We start from the raw sequence: 13,779 nt of genomic DNA on the forward strand, positions 1-13,779 counted from the left end.
GGCTTTGCACTATTTCAGGAAGGACTTTTAAGGTGACATAATTATAAACAGATGATAGAAGAATGTTTTAACCAAAGTAAAAGCAGCAATCAAATGTGTTTTTCTGTCATATTTATTAAAAATAAATCATTCTTGTACATAACAAACAACAGTCCACTTAATCCTTGTTTTATGATTCTGATGTCAAAGATTTGTTTCATCCTACTTGAAATGTCCATAAACACACTGCATCTACACAGATAATAGTGCAGAAATAAAGTCACTCGAGTGTGTAGGAGTTGATGCAACTCGTTCAACTATTAATCTAGTATAATGTACTGTAAGTGTCTGCCAAGAGCACAAGTATAAATGTCTGCACAAACACAAACCACCATACGCTGCAATCCTTAACTTCACATATCTCTCCAAATAAACATAAATCACTTCTTGATCAAAGACGTCTCACAATGGCAAACTGAGAATAATGATTTATGACAGCAGTGCGTCAATCAATCTTCAGTTTGAGGTTTCTAAGAAGGGATGATGACAAAGGTAAGAGTGGGGGTGACATCAATGTGGCTTCACTGGACTGACAGAAGTTGAGCTGTTTTTGTATGCTGGATTTGGAGATGGTTTGAAACTGGACGTGACGGACAAGCGGTAGGTCAAACTAAGTCAGCGTGTGCGTGCATATTGGAAACACACCAACTTATAGTGAATCAGTTATGCAGTGATAATGCCATGATGGGTTGTGTGCTCATGCTGTAGTCCCCTCCGCACACCACCAAGATTTCCTCTTTTTCCAGAAATAATCCTACAGCTGTATCTGTCTTTTATAAATGTGATCAAACGAAATAATCTTCCAAAATATGACATATGCAATACTACTGTATAGACACTCAGGATTAATATGAAATTGGCAGAAACCGTGTGTGTTACCTCATCTTTAAAGGTTACAGCTTTAATAGAGCACAGAATAATTTGATATAACAGAATTATATAAAACATGTATAATGATGTAAAATATATATATTATAAAATAAACTGACATTCATAATCACCCCTGAAACAATCATTCACCAAACAACATGTGATGATGATCATTGAGACAGAGCTCAACTTTAACTGAGAGCGACATCTGCTGCTCCTCTGAGGTATCTACACAATCCACCAGAACATGTGTGCCCTCGCTGTACACTTCACGACACGCGTGTCATTCATCAGACGTGAAACACACACAATCACAATTTCTGACACTTTCAGTGGATTTTCTTTTGCTGCACATCTACGGGTCTGTAATGGGAGACGATCTGAGCCAGAATGAGAGAGTTGATGAGGAGAAACATCAGACCGGCGATCCAAACGAGAGCGAAAGCATTCCAGCCCTCGAACTCCAAATAATATGCTGGAGCCAACCACAGAGCCTAAACACACACACACACACAAACATCTCAGTCCAGAGAGACAGAACTGGAGAGAAAGACATCAAGGCGCTCACCTGTCCCACAAACCACAAGAGCAGAAGCCCGACGCCTCGTCTCACACTGAAGGTCAAACGTGGCAAGACCAGCGGCAGCAAACACAGATACCAGAGAAAATACTGAGGAGAGAAATCCAGAGACAAACTGAACACCATCCTCCACAATCACTCAAAGACACATATCGGCATCAATGGACAGAACTAGCCTCCTCCGGCTGCTGACGTCACGCCTAACCTTACCTGGGATGTGCACACTTTGTTGAAGCTGACAAACACGGCGGTGTGAAGGAAACAGCAGAAGGGAAGATCCGAGTGAAACATCAGCGACGAAACGAGCAGCAGCAGCAGCTGCGGCAGGAAACAGAGCAGCGCGAGACCGCCGCTCCAGCTGCGCTCTGACGTCACGTACAACATGTAGAAATACGGAGAGAAGTTATGACGTGTGTCTCTGCGGGTCACGTGGTACAGATACGACTCGTGCACGAAATCCCAACCGTAACTGCAAAGAGAAAGTGTGGAGAGTGAATGAATGTTAACGGGTTTCTTACAGTGTGTTTGACTGGGCTTGAGCGTCTCTTACATGATGTAGAAAGTCACACTCAGAGCGAAGAACAACGATCCGGAAACGGCAGCAAACAGGAGCAAATCACCGCTGAAGCACGCGAGAACGTTATGCATGACGCCGCGGCGCCGGGACGCGGGTTTCCACAGAGAAAGAGCGATGGGGAGCGCGTACGTGACCGGGTAGATCTTCATATGGACGGATAATCCGAACAGAAGAGCTGCGGACGGCAGTCTCTTACACTCCAGACACAAGAGCGTGGACAGTACCAGAACCGCCAGCAGAGATTCTGCGTTTCCACGCGTGGACACACCGATCGGGAGCGGGTTAAACAGCCACAGGCCGCAGTAAACCCACGCGGAGCTCCGGGACACCCCACGAAGAGACGACAGTCTGAAGATGAGCAGTCCACACAGAACATCACAGCCCACGAACAGAATCTTCCCGAAGTAAGAGGTCACGAGGATGTTTGGGGTCAGAATGAGGGCCAGCAGCGGCGTGTAGCGGAACGTGGATCTGTTGTACGGACTGTGACCCTGAACAAAAAGAATTAAGTGCTAATGTGACATCGAGGTTGATTGAATGACATGCAGTAAAAACCTTCCTCACTCCTCCTCAAACGTGACTATGAAAAACAAAACTGCGTTCAAACACCTAAGCTGTGCAAGTCAAGTTCTCACCTGTGTGATGAATTTCGAGGCATCAGTGAACACGTGATAGTCCACGTCAGTGTATTTCACCTGCAGATTCTGATCCTGATAAACACCGAAACACAACAACATTAACCGGATCAGAACCCCGGCGCTGAACACCACACAGGCCTGAACATCCATCACAAACTATTGGAGCGACAGAAGAACACGACAGCGTTCAAACACAGGCACTCTTTCACTAGCGCTTCCGCCATATTCCATCATCACGTGACTCCCCTGAACACAAACAAACGTCAGTCCTCCACAAAGCATCTTAAAGGGATAGTTCATCCAAAATTAATTCTGTCATCATTAACTCACGCTCGTGTATATTTGGAAGAATGTTCGTCATTTCAGTTCCGGGACATCATTGTCAACCATAGTAGGAAGAATTAAATGGTAGTCAAAGGCAACCGAGAATAGAACTCTTTTTTTGCTAAATTCTTGAAAATGTGAAAAAAATGTTTCTCTACTAGAATGTAGTGGACGATGCTCCAGAACTCTTCCTCTGTGTTCAATGGAACAAATAATTGTATACAGGTTTGAAACAATAAATGATGACGGATTTTTCATTTTTGGATGAACTGTCCCTTTCACATTGGAGCTCTACACTACATAACATGATGGGATGCCTAAAGAACGCAGTCTAATACAGTTTTATTTCATTTGTTTTATTCGATTTGCCAAACCCTAACCCTTTCTTGCATTGTTTTCTTTATTTTGTCCAGCAGATGCTGCTAGAGTCGTTAGTTGTTGTAATGACATTTCAGCATTTTATCTTAAACTATATATCATACAATATATACATATAGCGCTCTTTTAACCACACAAACTCGACGTGATAGAATATTGTTAATCGTTCTTTACGCATTTCTCTTTTGTAACAAGTAATTGACGACGCGTCGTTTCCGCACGTGATGACGTTTATCCGGCTGCGAGTGACACGCCACGGGAGGGTGGAGAAGTAACAGCAAGCCAAACATTCAGACAGTAAAGATGAACTCCGACCATTTCAAATACAAATGGACTCCAGTGAATTCAGCGGCTGTTTTTATGACAGTCAACCTTTGAAAGTTTTCATATCGTGAGTATTAGAGTTATGCTGTGTGTGTGTGTGTGTGCGTGCGTGCGTGCGTGTGGTGTAGAGAGAGAGAGAGAGATACTGAGGTTCGTGTTTCTTCTCAGGTTGTGAGCGCGTGTTCACGGGCAGATGGCCACACCGTTTGTTCCTGTGCCCGCGCACGTGCCTGCAGACAGACCTCTACGGGAGGACGGTAAACCCAGGCGGACGCAGAGAGCGTCATCGGCGTGCAGCGAGTCGAGCTCAGGCCGCAGGAGAGCCGCAGCGGCGCCGTGTCAGAGCCCCATCACCCGCGCCAGACTCAACGCCACCGAACGCACCGCGGAATATTCCTGCTACCCTCATTCAGACAGCCCGCTAGACACCGCCGGACCGGACTGGGAGGAGCGACCCCTCACGCCCACCGTGCTGGGCTACGAGGTGATGGAGGAGCGGGCAAAATTCACCGTGAGTGGTCATTGACAGATGACAGAAGAGTTCACAGACACGGTCAAAATGCCACTAAAAGTCAATAGTTGTAAAGGTGTGTCGTCATCACGTCAAGGCGTCAGAGCCCTAACAAAATGAGCTAAAATCGGTTCCTAAATCTGACGTTGATACAGGGTATCCTCTTCTGTATCATGTTAAACATGTTGTCATGGTAACAATACTGCAATGTCTTTCTCATGCAGGTCTATAAAGTTCTGGTGAAGAAAAGTCCTGAGGAGAGCTGGGTCGTCTTCAGACGCTACACTGACTTCTCAAGACTTAATGAAAAGGTCCGTATTAAGATTGTGGAGTTATTACATGAGTCATAACAAACATTGTCTGCTAGATAACTCTTCAACAATTACAGATCTGAGTAAAATTTGAAAATAGTTCTGTGAGGGACACAAGAACCAATGATGCAGTATGGCAAAAAAACTAAACAGAAAAATAGCTAAATGTTTTCATTTCAACTAAATTCCTTTGTTTGTATTTGTAATAGACTGATAAAATCCAGATCGATGCCTTTGTAGTCCAGTCAGGAATTGTTTTCAGTCCTGGAAATATTGTGATGTATGTCTGTGTGTTTAGCTAAAGGAGATGTTTCCTGGATTCAGACTGTCTCTTCCTCCGAAACGCTGGTTTAAAGATAACTATGACACCGAGTTCTTGGAGGACAGACAGCTGGGCCTACAGGCTTTCCTACAGAACCTTGTGGCCCATAAAGACATCGCCAACTGGTGAGCTGCTGGGTATTCTGAATGATTAGTGTGATGTTGTGTTCTCAGTGGACGCACGTTCTGCTTTGCCGTCTACCTCAGATGCACTGTGACACAAACACGTATGTTTAAATCAATGTTTCTCATTAGCTGGGCGGTTCGGGAGTTCTTGTGTCTTGATGATCCGCCCGGCCCGTTCGACAGTCTGGAGGAGAGTCGGGTGAGAGTTTAACTGCCACATTTACGCTTCTGAAGCTACATGATGTCATAGGATTAAGATCCACTGATGAAAAGATGGGCTCTTGTGAACAGTCTAAACAACAACATCTATCTCTGTCTGTCTCTCTGTCTGTTTTTCTGTCTGTCTGTCTGTCTCTCTGTCTGTTTTTCTGTCTGTCTGTCTCTCTCTGTCTGTCTGTCCGTCTGTCTGTCAGGCATTCTGCGAGACACTGGAGGAATGCAACTACAGGCTTCAAAAGGAACTTGTAGAGAAACAGAGAGAAATCGACTGCTTGAAAAAATCACTGGAGGAGAAAGATCTCCACATTCAGAATCTTGAGAGGACGATCAGGTAAAACTTCACCTTGTCATTGTGTTGATACGACGCTGGCTGTGTGATGCTCTCGGTCATGTGTGTGTGTGTGTGTTTGTGTGTTCAGCGGTGAGGTTCTCACTCCAGACAGTCTGCAGTGCGTGTCCGCTCCAGGGAGTGACAGTAGTGTGGATGTGGAGTCTTCTGCGGTTGAGGCTGACCAGGAGCTGACAGATGAGAACGAGTGAGTCCACACATCTCATATTCAGTGCAAAACATATCTGCTGAAATCTGGAGCCCGTTTCAATAAGTAGGTTCAACCAACACACAGTTCAAATGTGAACTTTGAGTTGTTTAAAACGGAGATGCAAAACTTTGAGTTATTAGTTTCAGAAAAGCTGATTTGAGTTCGTTTTATCATCTCTGGGTCGGTTTACCTTGAGTTAAGCCCTTGCACCACAACGACAAGCCATGATCAATGGAGCTCCCATATTACCAATTATCATGCAATGGCACTAAACAAAAAGCAACATGGCGGCAGAAAGCGCTTGAGAGCGAGGAACACTTTCCGGTCTCCATTCAGTGGATTTTCTAATGTGTAAATGACTCAAGTTTAGATTGATAGAAAGATAAATGTACCAATAAACAACTGACTCTCCTTTAGAAACAGGCTTGAGTTACCCCACTTTCTCGGGTTTGACATACCTCACATTCTGAAACCAAAAACCCAGAGTTTCCATCATTTCAGGCTGTTTTCAATAATCCTCCTTTCTGAAACTGGCACCAGGACCTTCCACGGATGGAGAACTCGACGGAGATGTCACTGGTAGACGTGTCCTTCCAGGTCCTCATCCTGGTGTCTGTGGACTACTTCTAGTTAGAAAACAAAGTAGCTAGCAAACAAAACTGCTGTTCAGTGTTTCAAAACTAGTGTGCTTTATTGACAGGACAAAAAGTGTAGTTTTGTTTTGCCAAAGCAGCTTCAGTTGGGCTGCGTAAAGAAAGAAAAAAGGTTTGAAAGAACTTTAAAACCTTCAAGTGAAACCATGAAATATAAGCGGAAATAATTGATACAGTTATACATTTAAGTAACAGTATCTAATAATGTAGAGTTATGAGTTATATCGACATAACAGATGCACAGCAGTCAACAGAAAAGGGTTAGACATTCTAACATGTGGTGTTTGCACTTTCATGATCTTTCATAAAAAAAATTTGAGGATCTGTGTGTAGAGTGCAGCTCTGTCTAGATTTTATTGAGATGATCCTGTGGAGACACTTTCATCTCTCATCCGGTGTCAGCCATGTTCTGTGTGTGACCATCTCTACTGTGACTAGTGAGTTTATATCCATTCTCTCTCTCTAGATGTGTCCTTCAGTCGGGTCAGAGCTCTGCTGTGTGTTGGTGCGCTCCGTCCGTGAGCTCCGGTTCTCCTCCTGTCATCCAGGTCACTCCTGTGGAACACTGACCCACTGAAAGAATTCTCAGCGTTCATCTTCTCTGGACATTAGAGTTCAGACAGAGCATCTGATGTTTGATCTCAGCCAAAGACTGATGCTTCACCCAAAGCCCTGAAAACAACCCCACTTACTGAACTACAGGAAACAGAATTCTTTCTCATTGACAATCTAATGACACTAAACCAGGAGGTTTCAGCCGTCTCTGTCTGTTGTTCTCAGGGTCATTTGTGTTTGTTGTTTTAGGTGTAAATGTAACCTGTGCACCTGTGTCATGATTATAAGGGAAGGGATCTTTATAGGATTTGCTATCACCAATGGTTTTTGTTTTTCACAATGAGTTTGTTTAGTACATCTGAGACCTGATGACATCACTTTCTACAGATCACATGACCACTTTCTGCGCTTACTTCATTCTAAATGACGCTTGTGTGTTAAGATGACATCATCAGTATGAATTGATCCCCTCCTTAGTCTTGGTATCATCATCATCATCGTGCAGAGGCGAGATGCTGCTAGCTTGACGTCTGCATCACTACGGCTATATTTCATCATCTCTGTGTTTATGTGACATGTAACACTCATGTCTGTAGTCTGTAACTGTGCCTGGGGCACATGATGCACTTTATGTTCCTAAAGGATTATGGGATAGATACTTGTACACTACATGTTTGAATAACAAGGTAAAGCTTCACGTGAAGCGGAGTGCCTTTCTACAGACATCTGTGTGTTCTAATTTTATGGCCCTGATAAAACGGTGCCTTGCATCTGTAACTACAGAATTTTATGTATTTAATGTTACATTTAGTTTCAGTTTCACTTCAGCATATTTCAAAATGTGTCTAGGTGTTTTGTAAACGATTGTGTTGAAATGGATCCAGGGGTTAGTAGAGGAGTTCTTGACAGATCATTTTTTATTCCTATTATTATTTCTCTGAGTTTAACATGATTGATTTTCAGAAAGATGGATTGCTGTTGTTTTATTTTCTTCTGAATGTTACAATGACTGTTAAGAAAAGTTGGTTGAGGATTGCAGATTAGCCGACTGCTGTAAAATATTTCCATTGGAACTAATTAAATTAAATTAGGTATGTAGTGTATGACACTGTATACAGATAATATTCTACAATGTTGTCTGATAGCTGGACTCCTTAAAATAAACTTTTGTTACAAGATATACACTGTGTGATCATATACATACTGGTAAACATTATACACTTTTAGTAAACAAGTGTGAGCGTGTGTCAGTGGGAGGAATGTGTGTGTGTGTGTCAGTGGGAGGAGTGTGTGTGTGTGTGTCAGTGGGAGGAGTGTGTGTGTGTCAGTGGGAGGAGTGAGTGTGTGTCAGTGGGAGGAGTGTGTTTGTGTCAGTGGGAGGAGTGAGTGTGTGTCAGTGGGAGGAGTGAGTTTGTGTCAGTGGGAGGAGTGAGTGTGTGTCAGTGGGAGGAGTGTGTTTGTGTCAGTGGGAGGAGTGAGTGTCAGTGGGAGGAGTGAGTGTGTGTGTGTGTGTGTGTGTCAGTGGGAGGAGTGAGTGTGTGTCAGTGGGAGGAGTGAGTGTGTGTCAGTGGGAGGAGTGTGTGTGTGTCAGTGGGAGGAGTGTGTGTGTGTGTCAGTGGGAGGAGTGTGTTTGTGTCAGTGGGAGGAGTGAGTGTGTGTCAGTGGGAGGAGTGAGTGTCAGTGGGAGGAGTGTGTTTGTGTCAGTGGGAGGAGTGAGTGTCAGTGGGAGGAGTGAGTGTGTGTGTGTGTGTGTGTGTCAGTGGGAGGAGTGAGTGTGTGTCAGTGGGAGGAGTGTGTGTGTGTGTGTGTCAGTGGGAGGAGTGAGTGTGTGTCAGTGGGAGGAGTGAGTGTGTGTCAGTGGGAGGAGTGTGTTTGGAATCACCCATTCCAAAACAGCCAGGAACCTCGGAGTCATATTTGATGAACAGCTGTCCTTCAATGATCACATTGCAAAGACAACACTGTCATGCCGATATGCCTTATTCAACATTAGAAAGATCAGACCATATCTCACGGAGCATGCGGAACAACTCCTTGTCCAGGCCCTTGTAATCTCAAGGTTGGACTACTGCAATGCTCTCCTTGCTGGTCTTCCTGCAAAGGCTATCAAACCACTTCAGCTGGTTCAGAACGCAGCAGCACGCCTCGTCTTCCAACAGCCCAAAAGGGCTCACGTGACTCCCATCTTCATCTCTCTTCACTGGCTACCGGTTGAAGCCCGTATCAGATTCAAGTCACTAATGCTTGCCTACAGGACTATCACTGGATCTGCACCGGCTTACTTCCACTCTCTCCTGCACTCCTACACCCCATCAAGATCCCTGCATTCAGCAAACCAGCGGCGTCTTGTATTGCCTTCTCATGAGGACAGTAAATCGCTCTCCCGCTCTTTCTCATTCACAACTCCTTCCTGGTGGAACATTCTTCCTAACTCTGTCCGTTCAACCACATCTCTCACAACATTTAAAAAACTACTTAAAACCCATCTCTTCTGTGAATACTTGACAAACAAATGAAAAAAATAATAATAATAAATAAATACACTAACCCTTTCTCTCAACAGGTAGTGGTCTAGCTTTTGTTGAAACCAGTAACTTTGTATTGGCACCTAATGTATTATGACTCCTGTATAAACTATCGCTTATTGCTCCTAAACTCTTTGTATGTCGCTTTGGATAAAAGCGTCTGCTAAATGTCTAAATGTAAATGTAAATGTAAATGTGTGTCAGTGGGAGGAGTGTGTGTGTCAGTGGGAGGAGTATGTGTCAGTGGGAGGAGTGTGTTTGTGTCAGTGGGAGGAGTGAGTGTGTGTCAGTGGGAGGAGTGAGTGTGTGTCAGTGGGAGCAGTGTGTTTGTGTCAGTGGGAGGAGTGTGTGTGTGTCTGTGTGTCAGTGGGAGGAGTGAGTGTGTGTCAGTGGGAGGAGTAAGTGTGTGTGTCAGTGGGAGGAGTGTGTGTGTGTCAGTGGGAGGAGTGAGTGTGTGTCAGTGGGAGGAGGAGTGAGTGTGTGTCAGTGGGAGGAGTGTGTGTGTGTGTGTGTGTCAGTGGGAGGAGTGAGTGTGTGTCAGTGGGAGGAGTGAGTGTGTGTCAGTGGGAGGAGTGAGTGTGTGTCAGTGGGAGGAGGAGTGAGTGTGTGTCAGTGGGAGGAGTGAGTGTGTGTCAGTGGGAGGAGTGTGTTTGTGTCAGTGGGAGGAGTGTGTGTGTGTGTGTGTCAGTGGGAGGAGTGTGTGTGTGTGTGTGTGTGTCAGTGGGAGGAGTGAGTGTGTGTCAGTGGGAGGAGTGAGTGTCAGTGGGAGGAGTGTGTTTGTGTCAGTGGGAGGAGTGAGTGTCAGTGGGAGGAGTGTGTGTGTGTGTGTGTGTGTCAGTGGGAGGAGTGAGTGTGTGTCAGTGGGAGGAGTGAGTGTGTGTCAGTGGGAGGAGTGTGTTTGGAATCACCCATTCCAAAACAGCCAGGAACCTCGGAGTCATATTTGATGAACAGCTGTCCTTCAATGATCACATTGCAAAGACAACACTGTCATGCCGATATGCCTTATTCAACATTAGAAAGATCAGACCATATCTCACGGAGCATGCGGAACAACTCCTTGTCCAGGCCCTTGTAATCTCAAGGTTGGACTACTGCAATGCTCTCCTTGCTGGTCTTCCTGCAAAGGCTATCAAACCACTTCAGCTGGTTCAGAACGCAGCAGCACGCCTCGTCTTCCAACAGCCCAAAAGGGCTCACGTGACTCCCATCTTCATCTCTCTTCACTGGCTACCTGTTGAAGCCCGTATCAGATTCAAGTCACTAATGCTTGCCTACAGGACTATCACTGGATCTGCACCGGCTTACTTCCACTCTCTCCTGCACTCCTACACCTCATCAAGATCTCTGCGTTCAGCAAACCAGCGGCGTCTTGTATTGCCTTCTCATGAGGACAGTAAATCGCTCTCCCGCTCTTTCTCATTCACAACTCCTTCCTGGTGGAACATTCTTCCTAACTCTGTCCGTTCAACCACATCTCTCACAACATTTAAAAAACTACTTAAAACCCATCTCTTCTGTGAATACTTGACAAACAAATGAAAAAAATAATAATAATAAATAAATACACTAACCCTTTCTCTCAACAGGTAGTGGTCTAGCTTTTGTTGAAACCAGTAACTTTGTATTGGCACCTAATGTATTATGGCTCCTGTATAAACTATCGCTTATTGCTCCTAAACTCTTTGTATGTCGCTTTGGATAAAAGCGTCTGCTAAATGACTAAATGTAAATGTAAATGTAAATGTGTGTCAGTGGGAGGAGTGTGTGTGTCAGTGGGAGGAGTATGTGTCAGTGGGAGGAGTGTGTTTGTGTCAGTGGGAGGAGTGTGTGTCAGTGGGAGGAGTGAGTGTGTGTGTGTCAGTGGGAGGAGTGTGTGTGTGTCAGTGGGAGGAGTATGTGTGTGTCAGTGGGAGGAGTATGTGTCAGTGGGAGGAGTGTGTTTGTGTCAGTGGGAGGAGAGTGTGTCAGTGGGAGGAGTGAGTGTGTGTGTGTCAGTGGGAGGAGTGTGTGTGTGTCAGTGGGAGGAGTGAGTGTGTGTCAGTGGGAGGAGTGAGTGTGTGTCAGTGGGAGGAGTGTGTTTGTGTCAGTGGGAGGAGTGTGTGTGTGTCTGTGTGTGTGTCAGTGGGAGGAGTGAGTGTGTGTCAGTGGGAGGAGTAAGTGTGTGTCAGTGGGAGGAGTGTGTGTGTGTGTGTGTCAGTGGGAGGAGTGAGTGAGTGTCAGTGGGAGGAGTGAGTGTGTGTCAGTGGGAGGAGTGAGTGTGTGTCAGTGGGAGGAGTGTGTTTGTGTCAGTGGGAGGAGTGAGTGTGTGTCAGTGGGAGGAGTGAGTGTCAGTGGGAGGAGTGAGTGTGTGTCAGTGGGAGGAGTGTGTGTGTGTGTGTGTGTGTGTGTCAGTGGGAGGAGTGTGTTTGTGTCAGTGGGAAGTGTGTGTGTGTCAGTGGGAGGAGTGAGTGAGTGTCAGTGGGAGGAGTGAGTGTGTGTCAGTGGGAGGAGTGTGTGTGTGTCAGTGGGAGGAGTGTGTTTGTGTCAGTGGGAGGAGTGAGTGAGTGTCAGTGGGAGGAGTGAGTGAGTGTGTGTCAGTGGGAGGAGTGTGTTTGTGTCAGTGGGAGGAGTGAGTGTGTGTCAGAGTGGGAGGAGTGAGTGTGTGTCAGTAGGAGGAGTGAGTGTGTGTCAGTGGGAGGAGTGAGTGTGTGTCAGTGGGAGGAGTGAGTGTGTGTCAGTGGGAGGAGTGAGTGTGTGTCAGTGGGAGGAGTGAGTGTGTGTCAGAGTGGGAGGAGTGAGTGTGTGTCAGTGGGAGGAGTGGGTGTGTGTCAGTGGGAGGAGTGTGTTTGTGTCAGTGGGAGGAGTGAGTTTGTGTCAGTGGGAGGAGTGTGTGTGTGTGTGTGTCAGTGGGAGGAGTGAGTGTGTGTCAGTGGGAGGAGTGAGTGTCAGTGGGAGGAATGAGTGTGTGTCAGTGGGAGGAGTGAGTGTCAGTGGGAGGAGTGAGTGTGTGTCAGTGGGAGGAGTGAGTGTGTGTCAGTGGGAGGAGTGAGTGTGTGTCAGTGGGAGGAGTGAGTGAGTGTCAGTGGGAGGAGTGAGTGTGTGTCAGTGGGAGGAGTGAGTGTGTGTCAGTGGGAGGAGTGAGTGTGTGTCAGAGTGGGAGGAGTGAGTGTGTGTCAGTGGGAGGAGTGAGTGTGTGTCAGTGGGAGGAGTGTGTTTGTGTCAGTGGGAGGAGTGAGTTTGTGTCAGTGGGAGGAGTGTGTGTGTGTGTGTCAGTGGGAGGAGTGAGTGTGTGTCAGTGGGAGGAGTGAGTGTCAGTGGGAGGAATGAGTGTGTGTCAGTGGGAGGAGTGAGTGTCAGTGGGAGGAGTGAGTGTGTGTCAGTGGGAGGAGTGAGTGTGTGTCAGTGGGAGGAGTGAGTGTGTGTCAGTGGGAGGAGTGAGTGAGTGTCAGTGGGAGGAGTGAGTGTGTGTCAGTGGGAGGAGTGAGTGTGTGTCAGTGGGAGGAGTGAGTGTGTGTCAGAGTGGGAGGAGTGAGTGTGTGTCAGTGGGAGGAGTGAGTGTGTGTCAGTGGGAGGAGTGTGTTTGTGTCAGTGGGAGGAGTGAGTGTGTGTCAGTGGGAGGAGTGTGTGTTTGTGTGTCAGTGGGAGGAGTGAGTGTGTGTCAGTGGGAGGAGTGAGTGTCAGTGGGAGGAATGAGTGTGTGTCAGTGGGAGGAGTGAGTGTCAGTGGGAGGAGTGAGTGTGTGTCAGTGGGAGGAGTGAGTGTCAGTGGGAGGAGTGAGTGTGTGTCAGTGGGAGGAGTGAGTGAGTGTCAGTGGGAGGAGTGAGTGTGTGTCAGTGGGAGGAGTGAGTGAGTGTCAGTGGGAGGAGTGAGTGTGTGTCAGTGGGAGGAGTGAGTGTGTGTCAGTGGGAGGAGTGAGTGAGTGTCAGTGGGAGGAGTGAGTGTGTGTCAGTGGGAGGAGTGAGTGTGTGTCAGTGGGAGGAGTGAGTGTGTGTCAGAGTGGGAGGAGTGAGTGTGTGTCAGTGGGAGGAGTGAGTGTGTGTCAGTGGGAGGAGTGTGTTTGTATCAGTGGGAGGAGTGAGTGTGTGTCAGTGGGAGGAGTGTGTGTGTGTGTGTCAGTGGGAGGAGTGAGTGTGTGTCAGCGGGAGGAGTGAGTGTGTGTCAGTGGGAGGAGTGAGTGTCAGTGGGAGGAGTGAGTGTGTGTCAGTGGGAGGAGTGAGTGTGTGTCAGTGGGAGGAGTGTGTGTGTGTGTGTGTGTCAGTGGGAGGAGTGTGTGTGTGTGTGTGTCAGTGGGAGGAGTGAGTGTGTGT

At 46.7% G+C, this 13,779-nt stretch overlaps 2 protein-coding genes across 2 annotated transcripts; one reads left to right on the top strand and one right to left on the bottom strand.

The window, feature by feature from the left end:
• Nucleotides 1-94: 94 nt before the first annotated feature.
• pigm (phosphatidylinositol glycan anchor biosynthesis, class M) lies at nt 95-2,854 on the bottom strand. The gene is made up of 5 exons (XM_056737809.1): nt 2,702-2,854; nt 2,040-2,557; nt 1,700-1,958; nt 1,478-1,579; nt 95-1,403 (listed from the first exon to the last, which is right to left on the bottom strand). Exons 1-5 carry the CDS (start codon nt 2,852-2,854, stop codon nt 1,239-1,241), a joined length of 1,197 nt encoding a protein of 398 aa, XP_056593787.1. The 3' UTR covers nt 95-1,238.
• A 787-nt stretch (nt 2,855-3,641) lies between these two features.
• On the top strand, nt 3,642-8,145 carry snx16 (sorting nexin 16). The gene is made up of 8 exons (XM_056737810.1): nt 3,642-3,797; nt 3,899-4,241; nt 4,466-4,552; nt 4,851-4,999; nt 5,129-5,198; nt 5,413-5,549; nt 5,638-5,754; nt 6,877-8,145. The coding sequence occupies exons 2-8, from the start codon at nt 3,924-3,926 to the stop codon at nt 6,977-6,979; spliced, it is 981 nt and encodes a 326-aa protein (XP_056593788.1). The 5' UTR covers nt 3,642-3,797; nt 3,899-3,923; the 3' UTR covers nt 6,980-8,145.
• Nucleotides 8,146-13,779: the final 5,634 nt, after the last annotated feature.

This window comes from Triplophysa dalaica, chromosome 23 (genome assembly GCF_015846415.1).
Source record: "Triplophysa dalaica isolate WHDGS20190420 chromosome 23, ASM1584641v1, whole genome shotgun sequence".
Classification (NCBI taxonomy): domain Eukaryota; kingdom Metazoa; phylum Chordata; class Actinopteri; order Cypriniformes; family Nemacheilidae; genus Triplophysa; species Triplophysa dalaica.